The sequence below is a fragment of the Eschrichtius robustus genome, chromosome 3 (assembly GCF_028021215.1).
Source record: "Eschrichtius robustus isolate mEscRob2 chromosome 3, mEscRob2.pri, whole genome shotgun sequence".
In the NCBI taxonomy this organism is placed as follows: Eukaryota; Metazoa; Chordata; class Mammalia; order Artiodactyla; family Eschrichtiidae; genus Eschrichtius; species Eschrichtius robustus.
In genome coordinates this window covers 160,753,968-160,770,640 of record NC_090826.1, presented here as the reverse complement: position 1 = coordinate 160,770,640, position 16,673 = coordinate 160,753,968, and the positions used below count along the sequence as shown (strand labels likewise).

Below are 16,673 nucleotides of genomic sequence, written 5' to 3'. Positions count from 1 at the left end.
GAAGTGGAACTTGATGTCTTCTAATACCCTATGCCACACATTTGACTACAGAGATGTTGCTGTCCCATTCTTCTGTAACCTAAAAGCAAACAGCTTAATGACTGTTTCACATTCACGGTATTGCTAAGAAACTGATTATAGCACCTGAAGAATCCCATCAGTATTTAATATTTGAAAAAATGTGTCAAGACCAAATACTTCACTTAATTAGAAAATGATTGGAAACAACCTTGTCCCCCCCGTATTGCCTTTCCTTCCTAATAATTTATCTGCAAATGGTTTTTCTATCTGTTTTTAAAAGGAATGCTTTTTTGAGCTTTAGGGAAATATTTTTCATTTGAATTCACTCTTTACCATCTTAATAATAGTTCTTTTGTTTCCTGAAAAAACGGGGCAGTTTAATCTTTAAATTTTTTTTGCATTTGCTTAAAGCATTTCAGTTATCATTTTCATTTATGTGCCTTCACATATTTTATATATAAATGCATTTATCTTTATACCTTCATATTTGTCCCTGGGGCAACAGAGGAATAGTGTTCCAGAATTGCTTACTTATGCCAGCTCTTGTTGATCTGAGATTTATAATTCAGCTTTCCTCCAAGGATTTTGACACTTGGATGTATTCTGCTGTATAGAAATGTACATGAATTTCCTTTTGGAATTAATTGGCTGGCAACTGAATTGCCTATTTTTAACTTAACTTGTTTTCATACTGCTGCTTGGCTTGCAATGCCACAAGCAAACCACATGTTTTATCTTTACTCATTCTTTTATTCTTTATAAAATGTGTCTATTTTCTTATAAGGATCACACATTGGTAATATTATTTTTGTCCTGGTAATATTATTTTTGTCCTTCTAAAAGTAATGTCTCTGAATGTGATGGTGAAGAATGGTAAGTGGAATCATTATGTCCAGAACATTGCTTACATATTGACATCATGTTTCTTTCTTCATTTGAGCACCTGTTCTCCTTTGGAAATTTACTTGCTTTCATAGCTATTTCAGATATTTCATCCTCCTTACTTGATAAGGAAGTTTATATTTTTTTCTATCTCTCTGTATATGTACATTGAACATGCATATCCATCTCCATTTGATTTCAGTTCTTTGGTACTTTGATGATTTCTGGATCCAAGTTGGAAAAAAATATGGACCTAGCCATGCAAGGTCCACCTCTTAACTTCTTTGCTATCCTTTACCACTGCTGCTGCTTATCTTGCATCTCCTATTGGTAACTGAATGCTACCTTTATAATCAGAATTATTTCTCTTCTGTGACATTTGCCATTCTTTTTCATCCAGACTATGATCTGCCTTCTGATTTCCATGGAATAATACAAGTGGCCATTACTATACTCCTTCAAGTGCTAGAAGCTTCCAAATATTTTGAATTTTCTCTTATTTTTCTTATTAGGGTGCAGCATAGATGCCAAGCAAGTTGAGGAACAATCTGCAGCTGCAAATGAAGAAGTACTTTTTCCTTTCTGTAGGGAACCAAGTTATTTTGAAATCCCTACAAAAGAATTTCAGCAACCATCACAAATAACAGAGAGTACTATTCATGAAATCCCAACAAAAGACACACCAAGTTCTCATACAACAGGTGCAGGGCATGCTTCATTTACCATTGAATTTGATGACAGTACCCCAGGGAAAGTAACTATTAGAGATCATGTGACAAAATTTACTTCTGATCAGCGCCACAAATCAAAGAAGTCTTCTCCTGGAACTCAAGACCTGCCAGGGATTCAAACTGGAATGATGGCACCGGAAAACAAAGTAGCTGACTGGCTAGCACAGAACAACCCTCCTCAGATGGTATGGGAAAGATCAGAAGAGGATTCCAAAAGTATTAAAAGTGATGTTCCAGTTTACTTAAAAAGGTTGAAAGGTAAAGTGAATTGATCATTTTAGAACTTGCTATTTTATGGTAAAGTTCAGTCTTCACAGTTACCAAACTACTATTAGATAAATAACTATATGGTATAAAGCTTCTGCACTTTTGAAGGTTTATATTTGATTTTAAAGCTCAAAAGCCAGCCATACTGCCCACATCCAACTTACTCATTCAAAACAGTCTGCCTTCATTTTCTTGCCAAAACCAGATTGGTTTTGTAAATTTGTATGTATGCCATTAAATATGTTTCTTTTTCTTATGGAAATAAAAGATTCATTCAGTTCACCAGTGGAATTCCCTAGAAGGCAGTTCTCATCATTTTCTTGACTTAAGGAAAAGATATATTCAATTCTGTTCTTCTCTATCATGTGCTTCCTGTAAAATGGCAGTATGTAGATTTTGAAAGTTTTAAGCCATTGGATAATGGGCTGACAGTTCTACTTTGGTAATATAGTCACATTGTTGGTAGAGTGTTTCAAACTGTTCTCAGGTTATTACTCATGTCATGAAACAAAAATTTTTTTGTTTAGAGATACTGGGAATTAATTGAATTAAGAATTTTTTCACTAGTAAGACTTTTGTAAAAATTGTAGTTGAATGTTTATTTGTGAAATAATTATTATATATGTTTTATTAGTATAATACTTGACCAAAGTTAGTAAAATCTTTCTTTATACCTGTACATCGAAGTATCAACTGATCATTTTTTTCCATTGATTTTGCTAATTAAATTAATTTAGAATTTTCTGAATACAGTTTTACGTTACTCTATCTTAATTTTATTCAACAAGCTGTCTATAAGGGAAAAGATTGCATGTTAATCTGACCATTTTGTTACTATACAAAAAGTTAAAGAGCTTTAAAAGAACACTCGTTGAGGTCAGAGATTACATATTACTTACCTTATATCTCTTTCCTGAGGCTTGAGTATGTGATAGGTACTCAGTAATTTGAATAAACAATGAATGACTTCACTATCATTGACAAGACTGACCCTGGTTTAACCTGTACTTTATGGCTTGGGATTCTGTTCAGCTAATGAAGAAATACCTATTTCTGATTTACTTCTAAGGCATTTCAGGATAGTGAGATGGTGTGACTACCTAATTCTTTGTCAGGGCCTATTTCTATATTTAATTATAATCATAAGCAATTACCTGGCATATGAACTTCTAACATGTGATTGTTGTCTTTACTCCTACTAGATAATAACAAATATATAATTGAGACCTATACCTGTATTGATATATATAGGTTAAAGCTCACAAATGAAAGCTACCCATTTGTAAGTTGATCATTTTTATGAATTGGATAAGATAATACTGATATCCTCGTATAATGTAAAAAGTACTGTGAACTTTGAATATTTAGAAATGACGTCTTTTTTAGACCACCCTTAATAAACATACAAAACTGAGCTAAAATATCCTTTTAAAAGCCACCGTTAAAAAGTACCTTTATGGGACTTCCCTGGAGTTCCAGTGGTTAAGACTCCGTGCTTCCACTGCAGGGAGCACGAGTTCCATCCCTGGTGGGGGAACTAAGATCCCGCATGCCACTCAGTGTGGCCAAAAAATAAAAAATAAAAATGAAAAACAAAAAACTTTTGTTACATCCTTTTATTATAACTGTATTTTTAGTTGTAATAACTATTTTCTGTTTTAGCTGTTATTTTGATTCCATATAGAGGCATTAATGCTCACATTCACACTGTATTTATACATTCGTTATTAGATATTTAAGAACCTTACCAGAAATTATACAAATTATTATTATCCCTCAAAGTTGATTTATAAGTAGATATACATTCTAGTATGTTGCTATTGCTTAGAACCCTGCTTTTGGATTTGCTGCCTTCAGGCCATTTTACAAACCATCCAAGAAAATGTCTTTGTGAATATAACTCATTTTTGATCCAAGATAGATCCATGTTATTTCTTCAGACATATTTATGAATGACATTTTACTTTTCCCCAAAGTCAGAGCTGCCATCATTAGATAAAGATTTTCCACAATTTAAGATAATCGAAAGTATGTATCTAGTCTCTAGATAAATATAAGTATAGCAAATTGTAACAATTTTACAATAATAGACTTTCAGCAACTGCTTAGTCAAAAACTTGAAAGTAAGTAAAACAAAACAACTTTGCTCCTGCAAGAGTGAAGTGCACGTGCTTTGGGACAGTTAAAGAGAATAATGTTCACAAAGCCCATACACTTTTACCCTTTAGGAGAGTTGCAGCTTTTTTTGGCCACAACTCCTGACTAGGTTACAGCTAATCTACCCTTAAAAATACTGAAAGAACTTCAACATATTAATGCCTGATTAATAATAGACAAAACAGAAAGAATCTTGTTAAGAACAGTTCCCAGTGATTTTTTTTTTTTGTTAAGTAAGAACAGAAATTGCAGTTCTGATCAGATGTGTTATCTTCTATAACACTGAGAAATGCAAAAAGAATAATAATTTTTGAAAAAAGAAAATGGCTAATCTATAGAGAATTTTTAACCTATAACTTAAAGAAAAGATACTGAAAGGACCTGACACCAAATAAGTGCCAAATTTTTGTATGGTGTTACAAGAACTAAATTCTGTAAAGATGGCATTTTCATATTGTATACGTGTGTGATATGGGTTGTCTGGTCTTACTACACATGAAATGTGGGAGTTTAGTTATTTACAGCTCTCACAAACTGGATTCCTTTTCAGTGCGTCCAGTGCAATATGAAATAGGTTGTACAATGTCCTGTTTTTAATGAGTTTTGTATTTGAACTAGTAGTTTTGTTTGGTTCTGCATTCCATCTGCCTATCCCTAGCTTAATTACCAAGGCACAAATTCCATTAATTAAATTAAACACCATTTTTTTCCTTTCAGATTGCATTTTCAGTAGTTGCTACTTTGAAGAAAGATTTCAGATTTAGTCCTGGAAGTATTGGAATACACGTGGTTGACTAGAGTAATTTATAGCTTTCTTCTAAAGAGCTATCATTTAAGCCCTCATTTGTGATTCAGCCCTCATTTGTGATTCAATCTAAAACATGCATGGAATAACTCTTGACTTTCCATTAAATTCATGCTATAATAATATAATAATTGTAATTTGATTTTTTCTTCTAGTGTACTTATTATTTAGATAATAAGAATTCTAAATCAGTGAAAAATCAAGTAATTTTAATAAACTTTCACATTTAATCCCTAATAGAACTATGAAGGGTAACAAAAAAACCTCTGGTAGGAAGCTGATGTTTTCAAAATTCAACTACAGTATTCTAACTTGACTCTATATGCTTAACAGAGAAGACATATTTTTATCTAGTTATATTTAGCACCATGCCATTTGTCTGGTAGATTTATGTAGGATTTCATAGACTGCGCTTTTCCATGCTAGGCCTTTTAGCATGCTTTATTTAACTCGCTGAAGCCACCAGAGTTTAAATGAGCACACATGCAAAATTGCAAAAATTCTCATAGCTAGAAAGATGTTTGTAAAGAATTGTACAATAATTGGTGGAAACTACAAATTTGCATTTTTATATTAAAAAGGCAAGGTATGCTATACTTTTGGAAGTTTTGAACGTCACTGAAAGTTAAGTTTCATCACATTTTTTATGGCATTTGCATTCTCTTTTCCTGTGTAATGATAAGCACTTCAGTGGGATCACACTTTTTTCTGTCTTTTTCTCTCTAATGCTAAAAATAAATTTTTGATTGCTTAAATAAGGTATAAGGTTTAAAGGCAGGATAAATGTTTAATGTTATAAATACAGACTGTCACAGATGATATAGCATTGCTTATCTGTTAAGGCATTGGTGAACCATTATAAAGTTAAAATTTGGAGAAAGAAAAGTAATCCTATTCAGTTGTTTATAGAGGACCCATTGTTGGTTGATAAAATTTGAATGTAAGCATTGCAGTTGAGGGAAGTTTGCAGAGCCTGTTACTGAAAAGAACATATGACTTTTGATTGAAAAGGGGAAGGGGGCAAAACAAGCAGCACCTTTGTATGTGCTTCTAATTTTCTACATGGGATTTTTTCCTTCTCTATTATGCGGTTTCTTTTTTGTGTCCAGGAAATAAACATGATGATGGTACACAAAGTGACTCAGAAAATGCTGGGGCTCACAGGCGCTGTAGCAAACGTGCAACTCTTGAGGAACACTTAAGGCGCCACCATTCAGAACAGAAAAAGCTACAGAAGGCCCAGGCTACTGAAAAGCATCAAGACCAAGCTGTTGTAAGTCAAACTGCTTTTATGATTGCATTCTTTGATGAAGACAGTCCCAGAAAAAGAAGGTCATATTCTTTTACTCACAGTACGGGAATCTTGTGTCAGGAAACTACTTATACAGCACCACATACAAAACTTGAAAAAACAAAATCTCCAACAGCAGATGCCAAAGTGGTTTCTTTGTCTTTACAGACTAGCTCTGCGCACCACAGAGGGGGGCATGGTGTTCCACATGGGAAATTGTTAAAACAGAAATCAGAGGAGCCATCGGTGTCAATTCCCTTCCTACAAACTGCATTATTAAGAAGTTCAGGGAGTCTGGGGCACAGACCAAGCCAGGAGATGGATAAAATGTTAAAAAATCAAGCTACTTCTGCTGCTTCTGAAAAGGATAATGATGATGACCAAAGTGACAAGGGTACTTATACCATTGAGTTAGAGAATCCCAACAGTGAGGAAGTGGAAGCAAGAAAAATGATTGACAAGGTAAATAATTGAAATTTGGGTATGATATTAGTTTTCTCGTGGTGTATTACTATTGGAAATTACTAGAGAGTATAAAATGTTTTCATGTAGTCAGTTTCTTGAAACTTTAGGATTTTGTTAGGGAACTGCAAGACTAACAATAAGACCAAAATGCTTTCTGAGTTTATTCTGCTTATATTCTGAATTTTCCCGAGTTTCATATGTAAAGTCCTGTACGTATAAGCTGATTGGACCTTTTAAAGTTGTATAAATTTAAGATTGACTTTTCAAATGCTATACTTTGGCCATTCTCACTTTGCATTTATTTAAAAACTAAAAATCAAAACCAGATTGCTATGACTCTGTTAATATAAACATGAACATTAACTGATAATAAACAAAGGTTTCCTGCCTACTAATTTCATTTTGGAAGCAGATGAAAATACATATGTTTTAATCAATTTTGTTCTTTTTCCTTAGTTTCTTCCCTTAATTTCTATTCAGTGCTGTCTGTGGTGATAGAAAAGTGTATAAAAACAAAATCAGTGTGTTTATGATACTCTGAGTTTAACCAAGTGTATACCTAGTCATGATGATTATTTACATTTCAGATTTGTTTTTTGATGTTATTGGTTAATGTGTATAATGATTGTTGTATGATTTAAAAAGTAGTTTTGCTTCCAGTAATGGAAGGTTGACTTTAGAATCAGCTGTATATTTTATCCCCTGGAAGATAGAAACATAAATTTGGCTAAACATTAATCTCTTGTTTAAGTTCTTGTTACTCAGCACGTGAGCAGCATTAGCATCATTAGGGAGCTTGTTAGAAATACAAAATCTCAGGCCCATCTTAAACATACTGAATCAGAATCTGCTTTAAAGGAGGGTTCATATGCACATTAACATTTGAGATGCACTGGTTCAGATGATGAGTTTACATAGTGGTCTTTTAGAGAGTAGACAAGGTAAATAACCCTTGGGGATACAGGAAAATTATTAGGACTTACGTTTACTTTTTTTTAATATATATAAATTTAATTATTTTATTTATTTTTGGCTGCGTTGGGTCTTCGTTTCTGCGCGCGGGCTTTCTCTAGTTGCGGCGAGCGGGGGCTACTCTCGGTTGCAGTGCGCAGGCTTCTCGTTGTGGTGGCTTCTCTTGTTGTGGAGCATGGGCTCTAGGTGCACGGGCTTCAGTAGTTGTTGCATGCGGGCTCAGTAGTTGTGGCTCGCGGGCTCTAGAGCACAGTCTCGGTAGTTGTGGCACATGGGCTTAGTTGCTCCGCGGCATGTGGGATCTTCCCCGGCCAGGGCTCGAACCTGTGTCCCCTGCATTGGCAAGCGGATTCTTAACCACTCTGCCACCAGGGAAGCCCTGGATTTATGTTTACTTTTTTTTTTTTTAATTTATTTATTTATTTTTGGCTGCATTGGGTCTTCGTTGCTGCCTGCGGGCTTTCTCTAGTTGTGGCGAGCAGGGGCTACTCTTTGTTGTGCACGGGCTTCTCATTGTGGTGGCTTCTCTTGTTGCGGAGCACGGGCTCTAGAGCGCAGGCTCAGTAGTTGTGGCGCATGGGCTTCGTTACTCTGTGGCGTGTGAGAACTTCCCAGACCAGGGCTTGAACCCGTGTCCCCTGCATTGGCAAGCGGATTCTTAACCACTGCGCCACCACGGAAGGCCTGTGTTTACTTTTAATTTCATAGTTTTTATTTCTATTTAGGAGTGTGTTCTATAGTGTATGTATGTAATTTCTAATATCCATTATTGAGGAGCACATGCTCAAAATTTTTTACTGTTGGGGTATAGACTTCCAAACTTTTGGAGACCCATTAATTTAGGAAATAGATGTTATGAAAGTTGTTAATAAGCGAAATAAAGCAATTAAGAAATAGATAAAGTGATTTTTCTGATTATATTAAAGGAAATCTAAGAACACGGTGGTAGCAATAGAAAATGACTCTTGGTGATTTCGAATTATTTTCATCATTGGGAATCAATAATGACATTTCTTTCAGATTATTTTAAAGTTTATAATTTTTCCTCTGGTTATTGAGAACAAGTATAGTGCTATTTAAAATACTGTCAAATAGAAAATAAAAGGATAGGTTTCGAAAAAAAAGAGAGTGCTAAGAAGTTTTAAAATTCAGATTAATATTAATTTTATCCTATTATAGCTTTGTTTGGTTTATGGATATTTCATTCATAGTTATTGATGTTTTCTCTATTAAAAGATCTTACAGTGAGGGGTTATATTGTAGTATTTAAGAACGTGAACACTTGCAGGCAGACAGATTTGAGATTAAGTGCAAACCCTACATGTACTAGATATAAGTACATTGAGTAAACTCCAGTAAACTAACCTCTTTAAGCCTGTGTTTATTTTTTTAATAAACTGGAGATTTCACTAAGTTATGAAAAGAATTCAATAAAATATATAAAAGTCTTATTACAATGCCTATCTTATAGTAAAAGGTCTATAAATGTTAGCTATGTTATTACCCTTACTAGGAGTTTCCACATATGAATCTCTACACTAGGTATTGATTAATCCTGAAAAGTTCCTCAGCATTGAAAGGGCCAAATCTGAAGCTCAAGTGGAAGGTACAGTGCAAGGGAATAGCCTGGCCAGAATAGCAGAAAGCCAAGAAAGAAGTCACTGTTGCAGATGAGACTCTTTAAAAGTAAACTGCTGGATAGAGAGAGGGACCACAAAACCTGGTGTATACCTGCTGTCTATAATTATCATAAGCATCTTTTTTTCATTTTCAAAAAGAGCCCCAGTTTCCATGACAAATTATATGGTCAAACTATGGATAAAGGAAACCAAGATTTTAAAGCAGGATTCATTTAAGGGAATAATGTCAGGATGTGACTAAGTAGATAATTCAGAGTCATTCTTGGTTTGTATAAACCAGAAAACAAAGCTAAGACCGTAAGTCTAGGGAAGAACAAGAATCACTACATTATCTTGTGAATACCAAAGAAAAAGAGCTGAGATTCTACTAGCTGTGGTTAAAGCTAGAGGTCAGATTCAGGCTAACTAAAGTCAGGCTCTGGGGAAACAAATGTCTGAAGAAAATGAGGTAACCTGTGGGCCTGAAGAAAACAAAGACCAAAAATAGTCAGAATCAAGGCATAAGAAGGACTTTGGGAGGATGGGAGTAGATTCAAGCATCATATCAAATTGCTTGGGTAAGCTGTCATCCATTTTCTCCCTTTTGAAGTTAGGATGTGTGGGATGGAAGTTGGGACCATCAGCTGTTGTCCATCTGAATTTAATTGTTGTTTGGTCCTGAAAAAATGTGGTCTCTTTCCGTTTTTACTCCCTTATTTGAGAGCTGGTTTATTTCATTAATTTATACTTTTATCAACCTTTATTCAACATCAACCATGTGCCAGGCTTTGTGTTAGGAGAGAGAGATTGCAACTGAAAAGACAGAGTTCTTCCCCTCAATAACTAAGTATGTGGAGGGACGGAAATACACAAGTGAAAACATATGAATTAAAAATGGTATGATGAATGCTTTGATAAACAAACTCTTCAAGGAAGGGTACCAATAGCTTACATGAGGGGATCTCAGGTTAAATATCTTTTCCTCAGAGAAGTCTTTAGCTATCCAATCTAAGGAAACCTCCCTAGTCACTGTCAAATCAGCTTGTTTCATTTTAATCATAAGCTTTTTAACCAGTTGATAGTTTTCTATTTATTTATTTGCCTCCCCACTCCACTATAACACACACACGCGTGCGTCTGCACACAAGAATATAAACTTCATGACTGCAGGAACCTAGTGCCTGGTATATAAAATGTCCTCAATAAATATTGAATTTAATTGCCAACTGAGCTCATTTTGAAACATGTGGAATTAATCCTTTAACAGGTATGGTCAAGGAGGGTTTTCCAAAAATATGGAGCAACCTTTTCAAAAGCACAGGAGGGTAGAGGACTTGTTCAGAGGACCACAGTTACTTTTAGAGAGATGAGATTGGACTAGATCTTGAAGGCCCCTACATATCATACGAAGAACTTTAGATTTTTTAATGCTAAAGGCAGTGGTGAATCACTGAAAGCTTTTAAATCTGGCAGTGATGTGCAAATCACTGTTGTAAGTGTGAAGAATGGATTGAAAATTGGAAAGACTGGAAGCAGAGAAGGCAATTAAAAAGCTGCTGACATGTCCAGTAGTCAGTTGGATATAAAGGTCTGGATCTTAGGAAAGATACAAAGGTCTGGGCTAAAATAATAGTTTTGGAATTATAAGAGAGTAGATGTGAATGCAGAATAATAGATGAGATCACTTGGAAAGAATGTATAGCGTGAGAAGAGGCGAAGTATGAAATTTTTAGCAACACCAGTGTGGGTGGACAAAGGAATAAGAGTGAATAAAGGAGGATCAAACAGAGGACTAAGAGAAAACCAAAAGAAAATAGTATCTTGGAATCAAAAACTCACTTACTCAAAAAGTTGAGTAAGCAGCAGTGTTACATGATACACTGATATTAAATATGATAAGCACTAGAATGCCTTTTCAGTTTTTCCCCGAAATACATTGTATTTCTGGGTCTAGAGAAGATAAGCAGAACATATGTTTCCATCTTAACTCAGGAGAAGTTGCATACTGTTAAAATGTGATCTCTTTAAAGAGATGATCAAGCTGAAATCCTATTATCTTTTTCAGTGCTGGTTGTATTGTTAAGTAGTTAAAAGGTGCTGAGATATCCACACCCCAACCCCCAAGTTATGGGATTACAGCATTTTGGTTTGTACTTTTGTGTTGTGTGTTTGTCAGTAGATAAGCTTATTTTATGCTTTGTCCCCAAATTTACCTTTTATAATATTAACACAAATGTCTGTTATTTATAAAGAACTCTTAAGTTTTACATCTCAGCTTACATGGAGATGCGCTATAATAAGAAAGTGCTGTTAACTGCCTGGATTAAAGGTAATTATCTTCCATTGCAATGATAATCTCCCCTAGACCTCCCTCCTTTGACTTCCCTATGGTACCTAGAGAACCCATCATAGTACCAGTTTCTTTCCCCACTCCTTCGTCCACAGTTCTGCCGAGGGAAGAGGAGGATGTTGTCAGGGCTGCTTCATAGCCTTTTAAGCTAAATGAGGAAGATTTGTAGTGAAAACGGAAAGCTAAATATTAAATGAAAAGGAAAAAATTGGTCATTGTAGAGGGCTTGAGGTTCTTTCGAAAAAGTATTTCTCTTCTCCATAAATTTCATACCATAGACCAGTTCTTCCAGATACTTCTCCTTTCCTGAGTTTTGAGTCCCCAAATACCTCTTATTAGCATATTCTCTCCCCTCATGGGGCCTTGTATCTATCAGTGCTGATTCTGTAGGCAGCAGGTGGTAGGGAAAAATCCAGAACCAGGAGAACTATAACAAGACTGGAAACGTGGAATGAAGAACATCTACAGCAGTGCGTCAGCCCAGAGGAAGTCCGTGCTGAGAACCTAGATCCAGGTTTAAGCAGTTTGGAATGGAGATATTCCAAACTCTAGTTCACAGCAAGATTTTACATTAGGTCCCAGTCAGAGCCAGGGAACCATGATAAACCAGAGTCAGAATCTAGGTAGAGCGTGCCAGTTAGAACACAGAGGAAGGAGGCATGTTCAAAGTCCACTCAAACACCCAATCAAGATGTATGGGAACTAAAGGATAAGAGATCAAATAAGAGCTTGAGTCGTAAGAGAGGACATTGATAACAGAGGCTGCATTTGGATTTTGACTTAACATTTTTTTCTACTTCCTGTCAATCCAGAAATAATCTGAGTTAATGGGCCAAAGCAAATAGTGGTTCTTAACAGGTAAATTATGACAGCTTGATTTTTCTTCCTCTTATACTAATCTTCTTTCTTGCGGTCTCTTCACTGAACAATTTTTTTTTAAATTTTCTATCAGGAGAATTTACTTTTGGTCACTCTGATTGATGCTCCTCTCCCCTTCGTAGCACCCCATGTTCTTCTTAGGTATAGGAAACCCTATCCTGCTATATTAATTCCCAAAGCTTCATAAGGGAACCCTCACCTTTTTTTCAGTCAAAAGCTTAACATTTAATAGGTTTGCCCCTGTTTTCCTTTCTCTATTACTGTATGCGATCTTATTTATTTTCCTGCTTTTAAGGGGCTTTCCACTTACTGTGCCCTAGTCTAATGAGCTCTTCCCTGTGTGGTTTTTTTGTTTTGTTTTGTTTTTGCATGCCTACCTCCTTCTCATAATTTACTTTCAGAGGCTTTTTTTTAACCACCCTACCTAAAATAGCCCTAGCATTCCCCTCTTACTACCATGTTTCATTTTCTTTATAGAACTTACCTCTAGCTAGTTTACTTTCTTTCTGTCCTTTCTAGAATGATCTTATTTGCCTTGACCATTTCTGTATGTCTTGTGCCTTGAACAGTGCCTGGTGTGTAGTAGACACTCAATATCTGTTGAATGAATGAATGAGAAAGAAAAATTTTTGACATGCTTTTTTCATTTTTATCAATATTTGTATGTGGTTAGCTATATATTAGCTAAATTATTTCATTGAATTTATAGATTGGTTAAATCCAGTCAGGCCTCCACAAACAGGTTTTCCTGTATTTTATGTGCTGAAACTAGTTTATATCTTGATTTCAAAGTCACTTGTTAAAATGTATAATTTAAAACCTTGTATGTTTTATAAGCTTCTCTTTGTACTAAGAAACATGATTTCTTGTACTAAGAAACATGGTTGTGTCAGAAGAAATGTATAAGTTTCAGGGGAATTGCCTTGATTAGTAGAAAACTAGAGATACCTTTGCATTTCTAGCGGTACCTACCTAACGACTTAGTGCTTAAGAATCTGTTTGGCAAGGAAAGGAAAGGTAAGATGGTCATTGATGAGCAGTCAGATTTTAGGGACGAAAGAAAAGAATTCATGACAATGAAATAAGCCATAAAGAGGAGAGAAATTGGACATTTTAACTATAGAAGCATTAGAGTAGACCTGAGTGTGATTTGAATATACAAAAGGAGGAGCTAATAGAAAAAGAATCGTAAACAGTGATGGAAAGGGAAGAGATTGTGGCTGTAAGACTCCTAAGGAATGGGAAGAATCAAGGATGTAGGATAGATTTTGGGAGAGGACAAAGATTTACCCAGACAAAGGTGAAAAGGAAGAAGATAAGGCCAGATAGTGCCCTTTTTAAAAAACTGAGGTAAAATTCACATGACATTTGCCATGTCAGCCATTTAAAGTGTGCGGTTTATTGATTTTTAGTACATTCACGGTGTTATGCAACCATCAGCACTGTCTAATTCCTGGACATTTTCATCACCCTAAAAAGAAATCCCATACCTATTAAGCAGTCACTTCAGATTCCTCCGTCCCCCAGCTCCTGGCAACCACTAATCTACTTTCTGCATCAGTGGATTAGCATGTTCTGGCCATGTCATATAAATGGAATCTCATAGTATGTGGCCTTTTATGACTTGCTACTTTTCACTTAGCATATCTTTTCAAGGTTCATCCATGCTATAGCATGCATCAACACTTCATTCCTTTTTATGACTGAATAATGTACCATTGTGTGGGTATACCACATTTTATTTATCCATTCATCCATTAATAGACATTTGGGTTGCTTCTACCTTTTGGCTATTGTGAATAATGCTCCATGAGCATGCATGTATATGTGTTTATTTGTATACCATGATAAATTATAAAATATCTCTCCTACCCCCATTCTTAACTCCTTTTTTTCTAACAATTTTGTCTGAATTTTCCATTTAAAAGTTGATTACAATTATGTTATAAAAATAACAATGCTAAACATTCAGAACCGTTTATTCCACTGAATTTGTGGGGCTTTCCATTTTAAAAATGAAATTAGAGTTTCATGGAAAATTACAAGTTGAAAAAAATTCTCCTCTATTAAATCTTCCTGATTTTGTTCCCTGATGTTAGTGGCTAGCATTCTGCATGGTTCTTGAACTATTTATGTGTGAAGTGATTTCCATAAGCCATGGGAACCTCTACTGTTGATTTGAACTGGTAGAGACCCTGCTCTCCTTACCCAGGAGGTCGTTGCTCATTGAAGAAAGAGATGTTCTCATCATCTGAGGGTGAAACTTGAGTGCATTTTTACTTAGACACTTGGATATGATCAGTATACTAATGCAGTACCATTCTTCCGTTGTTATTTTAAAATAGGCCTACAAAAGCTTGATATTTAACCTATTATGTTTCTCATTTCTGTGGGAAGATAAATTCTGAATTTCAACTGATCTGGAAAATTTTTTAGCTAATAAATAAAAGACTATTGCTATTGAATTGCCATTTTGCTCTACATTTGTATTATCGTATTTCTATGCCTAAGTCACCTCCCTTCCCCCACCCCTTTTGTCTCCACTTTCTGTCACAAGAAGCAAGCCACCTATGTCTGAGGTTGCCACATGTAATTTGACCTCTCTTTACAAGTATTCAGTAGGTGGAATATTTACCCCCATGAAAGTTAATCCTGTGTTCTTTGGTTTGATATACCATTATTCCCCCTTCCCCAACCTCCAATTTCAGAATTAGAAACGGTGGGCATTTTTAGTACAGTCTGAACTTTTAAACAAAAATGACGATAATGGTAATATGCTAGTGAAAAACCAAGGGCAAACTTTTCATAGGCTTGGTTTGTGTTGTATATACTAGCCCTTTATCATCTGAAGAATGTTTAGTTTCTTTAAATTTAAAACTAAAATCTAAAAATATTGTCTGGTTCTTATAGAAATATTGTTTTAACTGCAAAATACCCCTGCATGGTTCAGGTGACATTCTCTTTTTTTTTTTCCTAAGCTCCTGTTTTGGACTAAACTCCTCGAGAGCAAGGACTGAGTTATATCTATATTATATATATATTAAATGCCCTATGGTGGTGAGCCCAGTAGCCTACAAATAACAAGTACCATATCTCAGTAACAGGTTGTTAAAATTGTTTAAAGTAGTCAATGAGATATAGACGTGAAATCCCAAAGTGAGATGCCAGATATCACATACACATATTCAAAAGAAGAGATTGAGAACATGTTCCATAATTCTGTCTTCTTACCCTAAACCTAGAGGCTGTGGGGAGGGTCACAGGTCACTCCCCCATATGGAGATGCATCCACGTGGCTCATGGGAACTGTAGGAGAGAGTACATGAAAGCCACTCCCAACCCCTAAGATAAATAAGTTATCTTTAAACTGCCAGTCCCAGAGAGCTCAGAGAATATAAGTTCAAAAAGAAATTTTCTGTTCCCATACCACTCCTCCTTCCTCCCCATGCCCTTCAGAAGAACTAAAAACTGACTGGCAAACTTGGGGAGGAGGGTTCTACTTAGAGTGGAAGCATAAAAGTTGGACAGATATCTGATCTCTCTCCCTTCCTCAGTTTAGACTTCTAGCCTAAAAAAGTTCCTAGCTGAGTGAGGGACACCTGATTTTGTACTCTTGTCAGGTTTGGGGGTTTAATCGAGCCCTGGTCAGAGTGGGGAAGAGAAGAGATTCATGAGCCTGGGTTAGTATACTGTATTTGAAATACCCTTGAGCCATCTAGGAGGAGAAAGTACAGATAGGTGAGCAGCTGTCTACAGTTGGTGATTTAAGTGAAGCCTTGGATATGGGTGGAATCACCTAGGGACAAAATCTAGAATGAAAAGATGAGAAAATCTAGCAAACTTGGTCTCTGCTTTGAGGAGCTCTTAAGTTCTGTTTAAGCATTATATTGCATGTCAGACTATATGTACTTTTTTAGATATGAAAAGTATTATAGCTTCAAAGTACATAGACAGTATAGCTGTTTCTGTCTTTGTTTTCACACGAAAGTTGTGGATTTTTTGTACCTAGACACGAAAATGACAGTTTGGATTTCAAGCTGAGCTAGTTGTAACTATTACTAATTTTTCAAAACGCTATCAAAAATACAGATATGAACTTTGAAGGCTTCTTTGCTCATACAGCAGTACTTCAGGCCCTATCACTTGCTTGGAAAATAAATTGCTACTTCTCTGACAGATACATATGCACAGCTATCTCTAATGTTTTAAGAGGAATCTGTAGAAAGTCATCTGA

General features: G+C 35.5%; 1 protein-coding gene across 10 annotated transcripts in view; it reads left to right on the top strand.

The window, feature by feature from the left end:
* CEP170 (centrosomal protein 170) overlaps positions 1-16,673 on the top strand; it is a 146,601-nt gene that overhangs the window by 89,868 nt on the left and 40,060 nt on the right. For 7 of the 10 annotated variants that reach the window (XM_068541669.1, XM_068541667.1, XM_068541668.1 and 4 more), the window contains 3 exons: positions 1,416-1,892; positions 5,973-6,136; positions 6,323-6,616. In XM_068541669.1, the coding sequence (XP_068397770.1) occupies positions 1,416-1,892; positions 5,973-6,136; positions 6,323-6,616 (935 nt within the window). The remainder of the gene's footprint in view (positions 1-1,415; positions 1,893-5,972; positions 6,137-6,322; positions 6,617-16,673) is intronic. The other 3 variants (XM_068541676.1, XM_068541675.1, XM_068541677.1) reach the window with 1 other exon arrangement.